The sequence below is a fragment of the Cololabis saira genome, chromosome 13, assembly GCF_033807715.1.
Source record: "Cololabis saira isolate AMF1-May2022 chromosome 13, fColSai1.1, whole genome shotgun sequence".
Lineage (NCBI taxonomy): Eukaryota > Metazoa > Chordata > Actinopteri > Beloniformes > Belonidae > Cololabis > Cololabis saira.
The window spans coordinates 1,733,929-1,750,484 of NC_084599.1; the positions used below are offsets into that span (position 1 = coordinate 1,733,929).

At 43.0% G+C, this 16,556-nt stretch overlaps 1 protein-coding gene across 3 annotated transcripts in view; it reads left to right on the top strand.

Annotated features, from left to right (window-relative positions):
- Window positions 1-16,556, top strand: part of podn (podocan) — a 34,582-nt gene that overhangs the window by 5,694 nt on the left and 12,332 nt on the right. For all 3 annotated transcript variants that reach the window (XM_061737357.1, XM_061737358.1, XM_061737359.1), the window contains 7 exons: window positions 5,625-5,689; window positions 8,404-8,513; window positions 8,596-8,752; window positions 8,861-8,976; window positions 9,148-9,361; window positions 10,362-10,805; window positions 11,410-11,558. In XM_061737357.1, coding sequence (XP_061593341.1) covers window positions 5,625-5,689; window positions 8,404-8,513; window positions 8,596-8,752; window positions 8,861-8,976; window positions 9,148-9,361; window positions 10,362-10,805; window positions 11,410-11,558 — 1,255 coding nt within the window. The remainder of the gene's footprint in view (window positions 1-5,624; window positions 5,690-8,403; window positions 8,514-8,595; window positions 8,753-8,860; window positions 8,977-9,147; window positions 9,362-10,361; window positions 10,806-11,409; window positions 11,559-16,556) is intronic.

The window sequence follows — 16,556 nt, forward strand, 5'->3', positions numbered from 1 at the left end:
GATACATCAATATTATACACCTTGGATTCTTGTTGGACAATGATACACATACAGTACCCTTTGAAGATGAGCTGCTTGCAAGCTGAAGGTTGATGGCACAACACCATCTTTCAGACGGACAATCCCCCGTCCTGTCAAAATCTGCACTCTTAAAGTGCTCGCTGCAGATCAGCGTCCTGCCACAAAACCATCCCTTCTAAGGGCAACTTCCCACTGCCTCCTCCTCTCTCTGGCTTTGGGAAACCTTAAAAACATGAGACGGGCCAGATATATAAAGTATTGTCAATATATACCACCCTTCTTCCTTTAACATTAAGGGTAAGAACAAAATAATTAATCATATTTTTGGGGTAATTGTATATAAGTGCCTATGTATGTATGTGTGTGTGTGTGTGTGTGTGTGTGTGTGTGTGTGTGTGTGTGTGTGTGTGTGTGTGTGTGTGTGTGTGTGTGTGTGTGTGTGTGTGTGTATATGTATGTATGTATGTATGTATGTATGTATGTATGTATGTATGTATGTATGTATGTATGTATGTATGTATGTATGTATGTATGTATGTATGTATGTACTTTAAAATCAAGACAACACTAAAATGGTTATAAAAAGGTGTTCGAAATAAACATTTCATGATTGTATAGACAGGTGGTGGCAACATACAACAACAACAATCTTGCAATACTATTATCTCATATACCCCCGCTGTTCTTGTGTAGCAGGATCTGTACTGTAACGTTACATACATCCACTAAGTAACTAACGATTATCCTAATTATAGTCATAATATAATATCATCTTATGAGTGATAGGTGATCCCACGGGCTCTCGTTTGGGTACTGCGCTGATTGGAGCATCCATAGGCTGCACAAAAGTCGGGCATATTCAGGCAAAAATAGGAGTACCGTATTTTCGCGACCATAAGGCGCACATAAATTTTTTTTTTTTTTAAATGTGCCGGGCGCCTTATGAAACAGTGCGCCGTGTCTATTACCTGAATTACGGTAATGTAAGGCCGGCCACCATGAGAACGGTAAAGGGAGAAGGGGGAGGGTGAAGCCCCTGTGAGTTGCGGCGTGAATGAGACCATCCACTGAGCTGTTTAATGCGAAACAGATGATGAAGACCTTAAGGATTTGCTTGATGTGTAAAGTAAAATAAAATACAATCAAACTAAGTTTTGCTCCCGCTATATTTTTAAATAAGCACACTTGTGTGTGTGTGTTCTGCAGCGCGCGTGTGTTTTGCATGTCGGAACAGAGGAAGCACCTGCCGTGGGTTTGCGGGTCCGATCGCGGCATCCCCGCGGCAGATCCGGCTGAAATGCCGGTGCTCTTTCCCCGGGAGCCCCTGCTACCAGTGCAGACGGGCTCCTCCGGTCCCGGCCGGTCGGAACCGGTCACTTTCCCCGGTTAAAGCCGCGGTGATGCGCGCTGCTGCAGCCCGATCGACCTGGTTCCTGGCCACTTTGCGAGCAGAGATTTCTGGGGTATGTCCCAGGTCAGATCAGCTTCCCCCTCTGAGATTTCCAGCCAAATCTGTCGGTTACAAACCCGGTACCGGATCTCCGACATGCGCGTGTGTGTTTTTCGCGGCGCGAAACACACATTCTCATTTATGTGGTGCTTGCCTTGCGCAGCTGAATTAGCGGAGCGGAGCTCCTGTCGGATACAACCCGGTACCAGCGCGGGGGACCCGGGACCCGGGACCCGGGACCAGCGCGGGGGGGGCGGACCGGGACCCGGGACCCGGGACGCGGGACCAGCGCAGGGGGGCGGAGCGGGACCCGGGACCGCCGCGGTCGGGATCCGCAGCACAACGGGGTATGAAAAGTTTATTTACTCTTGTGCTTGCCTGCCACGCTGATGGACAGAAACTGCCGGCTATGGTGATTTTTAAAAGAAAAGCGTTGCCTAAACAGACTTTTCCAGCCAGAGTGAAATGAAAAGGGCTGGTGGCTGAGACAGGTTTATGTGCAGCGACCGGTTGTTTTTTTTAATTATTCAATGCGGAACAGAAGATGAACCTTTGAAGGGTTTGATTGATGTGAAAAGTGAAATAAAATATCAAACTAAGTTTTGCTTCCGCTCTATTTTTAGCGCGTGTGTGTTTTGCAGCGCGTGTGTGTGCAGCTCCGTCTCTGTAGACGGCGCCTTTTGGGTCAGTGCGCCGTATGTGTGTTTTAAAACCAAAAATGACACACAAAACTGAGGGTGCGCCTTTCCATGCGGTGCGCCGTATGGTCGTGAAAATACGGTACTTCTGTAAACACAAAGCGAAAAATGTGCTATATCATAATGGAAAATGTTTTTAACAAATCAAACCGATTGGAAAATCATCTGGTCCTTAAGTTATGTTTAAAATAAAGGACAGTACCTCTCCCACTGATGTACAGTTGCTGGGTAAATTGTAGTACTAGGTCTCAATCACAGCTTCTTGATATTAGCCCGCTAATAAATACAACCACATCCACAAAGATTTAGAGAAAAGATTAGGTTGTCATAAAATTTGTCATTTTATCGCAGTAGTAGCTGAATATTAATTGAAATTTTTCGATTGTGGTCACCCTTGATAACTTGGGCAAGTAACGTTAACGTTAGTTAGTGGTGATACACAACTATTGTATGTGCTGCCTGATTAAGTCGTTTTTCGAAAAGAAAAGATACAAACTCAACAGGTTCAAGCACCCCGAATCATACACGTTAAAGACGTTTATAATAAACCAAACCGTTTGTAAATCCGTCAAGATTTCAGCAAGTTATGAGTATTTTTGTCTGTACAGACCACTCACCCTCCAACAGCAACAACAATAGCGCGCCAAATAGTGTCCTGTGGTAAGATGGCCGCCGGTGAACGATGCTGGAGACTCCGCCTTGAGTCTTTATATATATCTATGGCTGCGTACGAAATACCATACTTCCATCCTAATGAGTATGCAAAATGAGTATGCAAGATTTTTTAGTGCGTCCGAAACATTAGAGGGTACTCAATAGTATGTACTCTCCATGCTCATTCCGGAGAAATGTATTAGTGTGGATTGATGGACACTAGCTAAGCAGAAACTTCCCACAATGCAATGCAGTGGTGTTTGGTTGCTAAGTGATACGTATATGTCATAAGTATAATATTAAGTATAATAATATTATTATATAATACTAATATTATAATATCCGTATTTAATAATATTATATAATGTCGTCTTGTTTCGGCCATAATAAACGGGAAAGAGTTACTTGCTGCTACTGCTGCTGTGACACTCCCAACGGCAGGAAGTGACGTGTGCGCTCTTAATAGTACGTCCGAATTAATGCACACTACTGATATTTATGTAAAAGTGTGCCAAACTTAAAGGAGCTTGAGGCCGGATTGTGGCAGGATTTATTAAAAAAATCCATATACATTTTAAGTTTTCTAGTAATAATGTCAGATGAAGCGTTCCAAACCCAAAAGAATGAGCCCTCTAGTGTATCTCTCCTTTGCCTTGAACAGGCTGTGTGCTGTAAAATGTGCTGCAATTCGGCCCAGAATTTCCCGCGCTGGGCTGCGGATGTGACGTCACATGACGCTGCATGTGCGTTCTCCCCCTTCTCCCGTGCCGGCTTCACTGTTGGCTGCAGTACCCCCAACGGCCGTCGTGGTGAAGGGTGGCGCTAGAGAGTCTCATTTTTTTTATTTTTTTATTTATTTATTTTTTTTTTCTCCCTTGTCTGCACACATATTAATGATTGATACCATGACGGTAGAAACCAAAAGCATATATAAGTGCATTATTACTATAATTAATATATATACATATATATATACGCATACATATGCGTACACATACATAAATATACACATACAAACCCAGTGATTTTCTATTTATTTTTTTTTAATTTTTTTTTTTTTTGGGGGGGGGGGGGGGGGGTGACGACATCCACTGCCAATCCAGGAAGCAGGAACACACGGAAACACACGTCAAGCACTGGAAATCTGCAACAAAAAACCACAAACAAAACACGAATCATTTCTTAAAAGGAGCCTCAAGCTCCTTTAAGTATACTTTTTAGTTTATACTGTTTAGTATGGCATTTCGGACGCACCGCCTGTGTTATACATCAAAATGTGCGTCTCGATCCTGCGACGATGCACATTACTTTTCTCAGTGAAAAGCGTTACCGTGGCGACGCTAAACGCCAAAAAGCGAGCCCCCCCTTCATCCATACAGATAAAACTTCGTGCCTCAAGCCCCACAATACGGTTTGATGTACATGCACGAAAATTGGTACACACCTGTATCATGTCGCAACTTAAAGAAAAGTCTCTTGGCGCCATGGCCGAAACCAAACAGGAAGTCGGCCATTTTGAAATAATCATAACAGGACTGCTTTATCTTGAGTAGCTATTATACTACCATATTGTGGGGCTTGAGGCACGAAGTTTTCTAGGGGGCGCTTTTGAGCCATTAGGCGACGCCCATTAATGCAAACCATTAAATATCACATTTTTCGCCAGGCCTGGCTTGCGTGCAAAATTTGGTGACTTTTGGGGCACGTTTAGGGGGGCAAAAAGGCCCTCCTTTCGTCGGAAAAAAAAACAAGGAAAAAAAAGCTCCTACAGATCCAATAGATCCTTCGCACTGTAAGTGCTCGGGCCCTAATTAAAGCTGCAAGCAGCGATGAACAGGCCCTCACGCGTGCAATTTTCACCAATAAAGGTCAAGTACTCAAAACTAAGTCCGATGACACCACCCATGACTCTGTATGTCAAACCATTCAAAAAATAAGGCAGAAAATAGGAACTATCAAATATCGACCAATCAGAAGAAGGGGCGGGGCTAATTTGCACCAATGAAGGTCAAGGACTCAAAACCGAGTCCGATGACACCACCCACGACTCTCTATATCAAACCATTGAAAAGTTATGGCAGAAAATAGGGACTATCAAATATCGACCAATCAGAAGAAGGGGGGGGCGCGCTTTTTTGCGTCTATCGTCGCCACGGTAACACTTTTGACTGAGAAAAGTAATGCGCGTCGCCGCAGGATGGAGACGCATATTTTGATGTATAACACACCTGGGTGCACGTTACGGTTCAGGCGAAGAAGCGGCCGAAGAAATGGCATAAATTGCGCCAAAATTACACGATTAATTGAAAATGACTTCCTGTTCGGTTTCGGCCATGGCACCAAGAGACTTTTCTTTAAGTTGCAACATGATACAGGTGTGTACCGATTTTCGTGCATGTACGTCAAACCCTATTCTGGGGCTTGAGGCACAAAGTTTTCTAGGGGGCGCTGTTGAGTCATTAGGCCACGCCCATTAATGTAAACCATTAAATATCTATAATATCTATAAAATTTTTCGCCAGGCCTGGCTTGCGTGCAAAATTTGGTGACTTTTGGGGCACGTTTAGAAGGAAAAAAGGCCCTCATTTCGTCGGAAGAAAAATAAAAAAGAGGAAAACGAGAATAAAAACATTTCCTACAGATACAGTAGGGCCTTCGCACTGTAAGTGCTCGGGCCCTAAGTTTTACTGATACTCAGTGAGCCTAACTCAATATTCAAACATTGTTTTCCTTTCACAACAAAACAGTATATAAATAAGGCTATATAATAATAACTTACAATTTAGTATGTTATTTTACAGGTCTTGAAGATGAAGGGTTTGAGATGCTCGAACAGCTGGCTTATTTATACCTGGCAAATAATAAGGTGAGGCACCCTTCATATGTATGTATGTATGTATGTATGTATGTATGTATGTATGTATGTATGTATGTATGTATGTATGTATGTATGTATGTATGTATGTATGTATGTATGTATGTATGTATGTATGTATGTATGTATGTATGTATGTATGTATGTATGTATGTATGTATGTATGTACTTAGCTGTGTATGTACGTAGCTATGTATGTACAGGAGGAGAGGACAGGAGGACAATCATACTCGTTTCGAGTGATTGCCGATGATGTATGTATGTCGCTATGTATGTATATACAGTGGGGCAAAAAAGTATTTAGTCAGCCACAAATTGTGCAAGTTCTCCCACTTAAAAATATGAGAGAGGCCTGTAATTTTCATCATAGGTAACTTCAACTATGAGACGCAGAATGGGGGGAAAGAATCCAGGAAATCACATTGTAGGATTTTTACTGAATTAATGGGTAAATTCCTTGGTCCTTGATCCTGCAGTGCCAGACGTTCCCCCTGCTGAATCCAGTACATGTCCAGGCCCGTCTGAAGTGGCTAGAGAGCATTTGGATGATGCAGAAGAGGGTTGGGAGAATGTTATATGGTCAGATGAAACCAAAATAGAACTTTTTGGTGGAAACACAACTTGTCGTGTTTGGAGCAGAAAGAAAGCTGAGTTGCATCCAAAGAACACCAAACCTACTGTGAAGCATGAGGGTGGAAACATCATGGTTTGGGGATGTTTTTCTGCAAAGGGACCAGGACGACTGATCCGTGTAGGGAAAGAATGAATGGGGCCATGTATGGTGAGATTTAGAGTGAAAACCTCCTTCCATCAGCAGGGCATTGAAGATGAAACGTGGCTGGGTCTTTCAGCAGGACAATGATCCAAACACATCGCCCGGGCAATGAAGGAGTGGCTTCTTAAGAAACATTTCAAGTTTCTGGAGTAGCCTAGCCAGTCTCCAGATCTCAACCCCATAGAAAATCATTGGAGGGAGTTGAAAGTCTGTGTTGCCCAGCGACAGCCCCAAAACATCACTGCTCTAGAGGAGATCTACATGGAGGAACGGACCAATCACTGCTCTAGAGGAGATCTGCATGGAGGAACGGACCAATCACTGCTCTAGAGGAGATCTGCATGGAGGAACGGACCAATCACTGCTCTAGAGGAGATCATGGAGGAACGGACCAATCACTGCTCTAGAGGAGATCTGCATGGAGGAACGGACCAATCACTGCTCTAGAGGAGATCATGGAGGAACGGACCAATCACTGCTCTAGAGGAGATCATGGAGGAACGGACCAATCACTGCTCTAGAGGAGATCATGGAGGAACGGACCAATCACTGCTCTAGAGGAGATCTGCACGGAGGAACAGACCAATCACTGCTCTAGAGGAGATCTGCATGGAGGAATGGACCAATCACTGCTCTAGAGGAGATCATGGAGGAACGGACCAATCACTGCTCTAGAGGAGATCACGGAGGAACGGACCAATCACTGCTCTAGAGGAGATCTGCACAGAGGAACGGACCAATCACTGCTCTAGGGGAGATCTGCATGGAGGAACGGACCAATCACTGCTCTAGAGGAGATCATGGAGGAACGGACCAATCACTGCTCTAGAGGAGATCTGCATGGAGGAACGGACCAATCACTGCTCTAGAGGAGATCATGGAGGAACGGACCAATCACTGCTCTAGAGGAGATCATGGAGGAACGGACCAATCACTGCTCTAGAGGAGATCTGCATGGAGGAACGGACCAATCACTGCTCTAGAGGAGATCATGGAGGAACGGACCAATCACTGCTCTAGAGGAGATCATGGAGGAACGGACCAATCACTGCTCTAGAGGAGATCATGGAGCAACGGAGCAAAATACCAGCAACAGTGAGGAAAACCTTGTGAAGACTTACAGAAAACCTTTGACCTCTGTCATTGCCAACAAAGGGTATATAACAAAGTATTGACATTTTTGAACTTTATTCATTGAACAAATACCTATTTTCCACTATAATTTGCAAATACATTCTTTAAAAATCAGACAATGTGATTTCTGGATATTTTCTTCCATTTTGTCTCTCATAGTTGAGATATAACTGTGATGAAAATTACAGGCCTGTTTCATCTTTTTAAGTGGGAGAACTTGCACAACTGGTGTCTGACTAAATACTTTTTTGCCCCACTGTATGTAGCTATGTAGCTATGTATGTATGTAGCTATGTAGTATGTGGCTATGTATGTATGTAGCCATGTATATATGTAGCTATGTATGTAGCCATGTATATATGTAGCCATGTATATATGTAGCTATGTATATATGTAGCTATGTATGTATGTAGCCATGTATATATGTAGCTATGTATGTATGTAGCCATGTATATATGTAGCTATGTATGTAGCCATGTATATATGTAGCTATGTATGTATGTAGCCATGTATATATGTAGCTATGTATGTATGTAGCTATGTATATATGTAGCTATGTATGTATGTAGCCATATATGTAGCTATGTATGTATGTAGCCATGTATATATGTAGCTATGTAGCCATGTAGCCCTGGGATAGACTGGTGACCTGTCCAGGGTGGACCCCGGCCTCTCGCCTGTAATGAGCTGGGATAGGCTCCACCAGACCCACTGCAAACGATAAAACGGGTATAGAAAATGTGTATATACATATAATTTTTTGAATTATGCTGAACTATGCTTATTATGTTTGCAGCTCACATCTGCACCAAAGGTCCTTCCATCCTCTTTGGTTAGTGCTGACTTTGCTGCCAACCAGCTTACAAAGATCTACCCATATACATTTGGTCATAAACCAAATCTAAGGTAGGGCTGTAGTGTATATAACTTGAGCTTCAGCTGTTCAACTTCTATCCACTGACACATGTCCCATTGTTATGATTCTCAGGTCTGCGTATCTCCATAACAACAAGTTGACTGATGCGGGGCTTCCTCATCACATGTTTAATGGCTCTACTAACCTGGAGATCCTTACTATGTCCAGCAACTTGCTGCATGTTGTCCCCAGAACCCTACCTTCCGGTCTATACCGTCTACATCTGAAGGTCTTGCATGTGTAGCATAATTTACATTTTCCATTTAGTTTTAGATAACATATTCATCTATTTCTTTCAAACATATGAAATGTGACCAGATCATTTCCTTTATTACAGAATAACAAGCTAAAGGAAATTCCAGCAGGTGTCTTTGACAACATGCCAAACCTCAGAGAACTGTATCTCCAGAGCAATCTCTTCAGCAGTGAGGACATAGATAATGAGACTTTCAGGTGGCCAAAAGAAATGCACAAACCGAACCCAAAATACCTCCTAATGTCTTGATTACACATTTATGTGTTCGTATCTACATAGAAGCCAGGAGCAATCGCTCAACAAAAAGCTACACAGAACTTTAAGATATTGGATAAAACAAATTAATGATGTCTTTTCTGTCCTTCTAGCCAACTAAGTAGCCTTGAGTGTCTCGACTTGTCAAATAACAACCTGAGCGTTGTTCCCAAGGGTCTGCCTCGCAATCTGGTGCTGTTGCACCTGGAAAAGAACTCCATTCGCAGCATCCCTGGAGATGCTCTCACCTCTGTGCGAAACCTTCAATACCTTCTCCTCCACAATAACATGCTTCGCTCCCGTTTTATTCACCCAGCTGCTTTCCAGGTACACAATGTTCCCTCTCAACATAGAAAAAAAAGCATGTTACAGTCTGGGTAATGTATTGAACAATACCATAGACGTCATATATTTCAGTGATCTCATATTGTAATGACAGACTAGAAAACATTTTTTTAGGCATGGGCCAACACAATATTCCAAGACAGTGATAACCTTGGGCAAAATTATTACAATTTCCCAAGATGGGTGTTCTACTGTACTAATATAGTTGTGAAATATGTCTGAAAGTTGGTTGAATATCTTGGTAGAAAACCAACAAATTTCCCATTGACCACAATCTATATTATAGCTAAAAAGCATGTAAGTAACAAACTTGTGTTTTAAGTAAATATAATAAAATAAATAGTTGAATTTACATCTATCCATCCATTTTCTTTACCTACTTCACAGCTATTCAGGGGCATAGGGTTGAAAGATTTGAAATTATAGAAGTGTTGGCAACTAAGTACACTGTTGTTGTATATATCTGGTATCACTTAATATCATTATGACTGTTTCTGAAAACCCAGTGACCCTGCAAAGGATAAAAGGGTTTAGAAAATGGATGGATGCATGGATGGATGTTTCTGAAAATAAATAATTAAATTATCAGAAACATTCCACTGTTTCTTTCCTCTTTTCATGTACATTAATTTCAGGATAAGACGTAAAAAGGATCTAATAACATTTTATGGGCAACAGTGTATGTCTGATTACCCACTTTCTCCAGCATGCATTTTTGTGTTTCTTGTGAAGTTCCCTGTCAACTTTGTTTTTTAAGGGAGCTATAGTCCAGGGGCTTCAGCTCCTTCAAGCATCAAACATATCTGATAGACTGCTTGCATTGGCTGAATTGAATAAAGGAGGGTTATGCTACGTTTTAAAACTGTAGTATACTTTGGCCCATGCCTAGATTGCTTGCTCAAGTGCCTGGTAGTGATTAACATTTTACAAGTTCAATGCATGAGTGTAAATCTCTTGAATCTTGAATTTGTATTTCCACTAGGGCTTAAAGAAGCTGCACACACTTCACATGTACAATAATTTGCTGGAGCGTGTTCCCAGGGGCTTGCCTCGACGAGCTAAGATCGTTATGTTGCTGCACAACTCTATTTCTGAAATTGGCCACAATGATCTGACTTTCCTGTATACCCTGACGGAGTTAAATCTCAGCTACAACAAGTTGACCAGCCCCAAGATAAACCGCGAGGCCTTTAGGAAGCTGCGTGTGCTGGAAGTTCTGGACTTGTCAGGGAACAACCTTCATACAATGCCCCTTGGTCTTCCTCGCAGTCTACAAGTTCTTGAAATCAAGAACAACAAGCTCCGTTCCATACCAGATGGTGCACTGACGGGGATGGAGAAGCTACAAAAGTTGATCCTGAGTGGTAACCAACTAAAACTGAATTCAGTCTACCAGGGAGCCTGGATGGATCTCAGTGCACTCACGGTGAGTGGCTTGGGAAGATGTATATCACATTATGCTTAATGGCATGTTTTTAAAACTGTGTTGTATTGCATGAAAAAAATATTTAGATGGGGCTCATCAAAAACGAAGCATTCCCCGTGGGGCATTTACACTAGGTTCTACATTGAGGTTCCAATTGGACCTCGAGTCCTATGCAGTCCAACAAGTCAAATATATTCAGTCTGTACAGAGGATCCATTCATCATTTCCTTTTGTGTGTAACTCTGCAGCTGATACTGGGTAATGGGTCAAATTTGACCTGCATAAATGGTCCAGTTTTCTTCTAAAACATCTGTTTTAATAGCAAAAAAACTAGTCCATTTATTTTTGCAAGCATTGCATTGCAATATACAGCATTTCTCTTTCTGAGTAGAATTGTTTTATTTTATGAATTTGTATACAGATACATTAGAGAAAAGATAAAGCCAAATTAGAGCATGTGACAAAAGGCACATAATCAAGACATTTTATTTGTTTACTTTGATTCTTGCCCTGGATATGTGGGATCGATTACATGCACGTACAAGTACAAATGCAATGTAGTACACCAGTATTTTATGTATTTACATTGATATTTTTACTTTAGACACTCGACCTGTCAAGTAACCAGCTGACACACATTCCCTCTGACTTGCCTGAGTCTTTGGAATACCTTTACTTACAAAGCAACCGCATCTCAAGTGTTCCTGCTTCAGCCTTTGAAGGCACACCAAACATTAAAGGCATCTTCCTCAGGTAATGAATACACAGACCTCTTATCACTGGTAAAGACAGACAAGTCAATTATGACTAGTAGAAAGGTTATCCAAATCTTATAAATGTCCTCAATCTCTCCTTTAACCAAATAAGTCAGTTTTCTAATGCAAGACTTTTTTGTCGCCCACGATTAGGTGTAGGTGTTTGAATAATTGGCTTGCAACAAATTCAGTTTATATTCAAATTATTTTATTGATCCCAGAAGGAAAATTATATGTTGCTGTAGTCATTATTCAATGATTTTAGTCTTTTCAAAATCATTGAAGAGGGTTATAGCTGTGGGCAGGAAAGGTCTCCTGAAGCAGTCTGAAGGGTCTCCTGTAGCAGTCTGAAGGATCTCCTGTAGTGGTCTGAAGGATCTCCTGTAGTGGTCTGAAGGATCTCCTGTAGCGGTCTGAAGGGTCTCCTGTAGCGGTCTGAAGGATCTCCTGCAGTGGTCTGAAGGATCTCCTGTAGTGGTCTGAAGGGTCTCTTGTAGAGGTCTAAAGGGTCTCTTGTAGCGGTCTGAAGGGTCTCCTGTAGCGGTCTGAAGGATCTCCTGCAGTGGTCTGAAGGATCTCCTGTAGTGGTCTGAAGGGTCTCCTGTAGAGGTCTAAAGGGTCTCTTGTAGAGGTCTGAAGGGTCTCCTGTAGCAGTCTGAAGAGTCTCTTCTAGCGGTCTGAAGGGTGTCCTGTAGACGTCTGAAGTGTCTCTTGTAACGGTCTGAAGGGTCTCCTGTAGAGATCTGAAGGGTCTCCTGTAGCAGTCTGAATGATCTCTTGTAGCAGTCTGAAGGATCTCCTGTAGCAGTCTGAAGGGTCTCTTGTAGCAGTCTGAAGCATCTCTTGTAGCAGTCTGAAGGGTCTCTTCTAGCAGTCTGAAGGATCTCCTGAAGCAGTCTGAAGGGTCTCCTGTAGCAGTCTGAAGGATCTCCTGTAGTGGTCTGAAGGATCTCCTGTAGTGGTCTGAAGGATCTCCTGTAGCGGTCTGAAGGATCTCCTGTAGCGGTCTGAAGGATCTCCTGCAGTGGTCTGAAGGATCTCCTGTAGTGGTCTGAAGGGTCTCCTGTAGCGGTCTGAAGGATCTCCTGTAGTGGTCTGAAGGATCTCCTGTAGAGGTCTGAAGGATCTCCTGTAGTGGTCTGAAGGATCTCCTGTAGTGGTCTGAAGGATCTCCTGTAGAGGTCTGAAGGATCTCCTGTAGTGGTCTGAAGGGTCTCCTGTAGCGGTCTGAAGGATCTCCTGTAGTGGTCTGAAGGGTCTCTTCTAGCAGTCTGAATGATCTCCTGTAGAGGTCTGAAGGGTCTCCTGTAGCAGTCTGGAGGGTCTCCTGTAGATGTCTGAAGGGTCTCTTGTAGCGGTCTGAAGGGTCTCCTGTAGAGATCTGAAGGGTCTCCTGTAGCAGTCTGAAGGATCTCCTGTAGAGATCTGAAGGGTCTCCTGTAGCAGTCTGAAGGGTCTCCTGTAGCAGTCTGAAGGGTCTCCTGTAGCAGTCTGAAGGGTCTCCTGTAGCGGTCTGAAGGGTCTCCTGTAGCAGTCTGAAGGGTCTCTTTTAGCAGTCTGAAGGGTCTCCTGTAGCAGTCTGAAGGGTCTCTTCTAGCAGTCTGAAGGAGCTCTTGTAGCAGTCTGAAGGGTCTCCTGTAGACGTCTGAAGGGTCTCCTGTAGAGATCTGAAGGGTCTCCTGTAGCAGTCTTAAGGGTCTCCTGTAGCAGTTTGAAGGGTCTCTTGTAGCAGTCTGAAGGATATCCTGTAGCGGTAGGAAGGGTCTCCTGTAGCAGTCTGAAGGGTCTCCTGTAGTGGTCTGAAGGGTCTCCTCTAGCAGTCTGAAGGGTCTCCTGTAGCGGTAGGAAGGGTCTCCTGTAGCTGTAGGAAGGGTCTCCTGTAGCAGTCTGTAGGGTCTCCTGTAGTGGTCTGAAGGGTCTCCTCTAGCAGTCTGAAGGGTCTCCTGTAGCGGTAGGAAGGGTCTCCTGTAGCGGCCAGTGGATATAGTGGATCTGAAGAGGTTGAATCATTGTGTTGTGAAGAGGATGTTCAGGGTTGTCTCCTGATGGAAAAACTATTCAGATTAATCCTGGCTAAAATCCACAATCATATCCGTTTCTTGTTCCCATTCAACTTGAGATAATTGATAAAACAAAAATGTAAGAGTTTTCTTTACCTTCCAGTTACATGAAACTGCTCAGAGAAGATGTTGCAAAATTTTGCACATACAGTAATAACACATTGCATTAATCTAGAAATGTGCTTATTAATCCCTTTCCAAAAGTTCTTATTTTTCCCCACAGTCCTACATACAATGAAATAAAGTGGTTATCTTTCACTTAATACAATTATCAGAAATTGTATCGTAAAAACTCTGCAGCTTTACAGGGGTGACATACAGTATGTTGTAAAAAAAAATGTGTACTGAAACAGTCTGAAACTGGTGTTGATTGGTTTAGTTTGGACTACAAGACAGGCCCCTTCCCAGAGATTTCCGTTTAAAGATCCTTTTATATCTTTTATATCCAAGTGAGAATTATCTTTGGAACCTGCCAACAGTGAAATAAAGCATTGGTAGAAGACCTTTGTTATGAAGATGGTTCATTGTGGTGTACAGTAACTTTACACAATATCTAGCACTGTGAAGAAATCAGCCCTGGTGTATTCTGCTGGGGTTGTGGGTGTGTGTACAGTGATTGCCACAGAAGTGTCTTGGCGGGTAGTTGAAAATTTAGCTTGGTAATCATCTGTCGCATAACTGTATCTCTTGGAATTTCCCCTCGTTTTTGCTCTCAGGGTGGTCATCGCACATCACCAGAGAGCATAATCTTTGCCTCATTTTGCAATGTGCAATTAAGACACTTGAACTCCTACATTACCTCAGTTGCCACCATGCGCCCCAACACTGTGGTACCACTTACAATTCTCTCCAGCAGGGTTCTTGCTATTACCCCAGTGTCTGAGGCTATGCCATGTAAGCTGGGGGGAAGGGAGGGAAAAGGGAGATCAGACAGAGAGAATGAAGAACAGAGAAAACAGAGACACAGACACAATGGTTAGCTGGTGCACTACAGGGATAACTATCAACAGATGAAGATGATGCTGTGATCAGAAGGGGGGGGGGGGGTGATGAGATACTTGTAATTAATAACTGAGAAAGGAAAGAGAAACAGGGGTGAGGGGTGCCACTCAGTGGATCATGTTGGTGTCCTCCTGCAGGGTAGGCCTATAGCAGCATATCTAGGAAGAAGCTCTGTTTCAGACCAGCTGCTCTAGTCTTGTCCTGTAGCTGCAGCTATGACTACACACTTAAGTTGATATTAGCTATAGGCTTTACTAAACAGAAAGGTTTTAAGTTTAGTTTTAAAGGTGGAGGTGGTGTCAGCCTCCTTAACCCAGATTGGAAGTTGGTTCCATAGTAATGGTGCCTGATAGCAGAACGCCCACCCTCCAAATCTACATTTGGGGGTCATACTCTAGGAACTACGAGTAAAAACCTGCACACAAACCTGAACATACGGTACTACCAGGTCTTGCAAATATCGTGAATCTAGATTGTTTTGGGTTTATATGCAAGTAATAAAATTTTGAATTGGTTTTACGGGGAAAAAAAGGACCCCTAAATTTTGTGCGTTCTCGTGAGGGTAGTAGTGCCCCAATTCCTCTTTCCACCTAGGGCTAGTGAAGAAAACGAGTGTAGTGGATATGAATTTGTCCCTACGGACAAATTCATTTTCAGATGCACACTAGCTGATCTAGTGTCAGAAAGATTTTCCAGAATGCTTTTCGTCGTCATTTGCGGACTGAATCAAAAAAAAAAAAACATGACGGACATTTCTTATTTTTTAGTGAATAAAATCAATATTTTGAGTTAGTTTCTGCATAAAAATGCGTTTTGATTAAATTTCTAGTGAGAAATATATAGGCTATTTTACTTTCATAATATTCACTCAGTGAATGTACATAATCACTCGTATGCCCATTTGCCGAAGATCACGCCAGAATAAAGGCTGATTTATGGGGCCGCGTTACACCAACGCAGAGCCTACGCCGTAGGCTCCGCGTTGATGTTACGCGCGACGCGCGCCGTATGCCGTACCCTACGCCGTACCCTACATTGTACCCTACGCTGTAGGCTCTGCGTTGATTTAACGTGGAACCATAAATCAGCTCCGGAGCCGGCAGGCAGAAATCTCAAAATTTTCGGAGCAAATTTCTTAACAGGCGTAGCTACAACTGTTAGATTTCTTCTATTAAACCAACATTTATCTTCCTAAATGATTTATTTCAGCCAGCGGTAATTCTCAACAGTGCTGCAGGTTTCCCCCACGGGACGATGGCGCAGGTTGACCTGGCGATCACGTCTGTACTCCGGCTGCTGCTGCTCATCATCTCCGAAAATATTGGGTCAAATTTCTTAACAGGCGTTATTTAAACTGAGCCTGGTTGGGGATCTTAACGGTTACTTTTAAGTCTGAAAAAATATTAAAACTTAATAAAGTGGCATATTAACAGCGCTACAGCTGAAATTAAAACAGCTTTTGGCTCTCAGCTTCCTGATTTTAGTGGTGATGCTGAAAGTAGGAGAAGGGGGGGTATTGGGACAGGCCCCTGGGAAGATTTCAAGTGCCCTAAAATCTGTCCCTTCTTTTTTAGGGGTAGTGATAGTGAGGGAGGGCTAGTGGTAGAAAGTAGGGCTAGTGAAAGAAAGTAGGGGGTGTATTGGGATTGGGCCTAAAGCTGTCGGAGAGGATTTTTTTCTTTCCTTTTTATGAACACATTATTCACTGGCTACTCTCAGGATGGAAGGACCATTTCACCCAGTATAACAATAAATGTTTTAATGTTTTCTTTAACACGCAGGATAAAAAAGCGGCGGCTCATATACTGAGGCTACAGTCCTCCTCCTGCAGCAGTCGCGGGTTCAAATCCAACCCGCGCACCTTTGCTGCGTGTCTTCCCCGTTCTCTCTCTCTTCCCCTTTCCAGTCTGCATCTCAATAAAGGGCCACTAGAG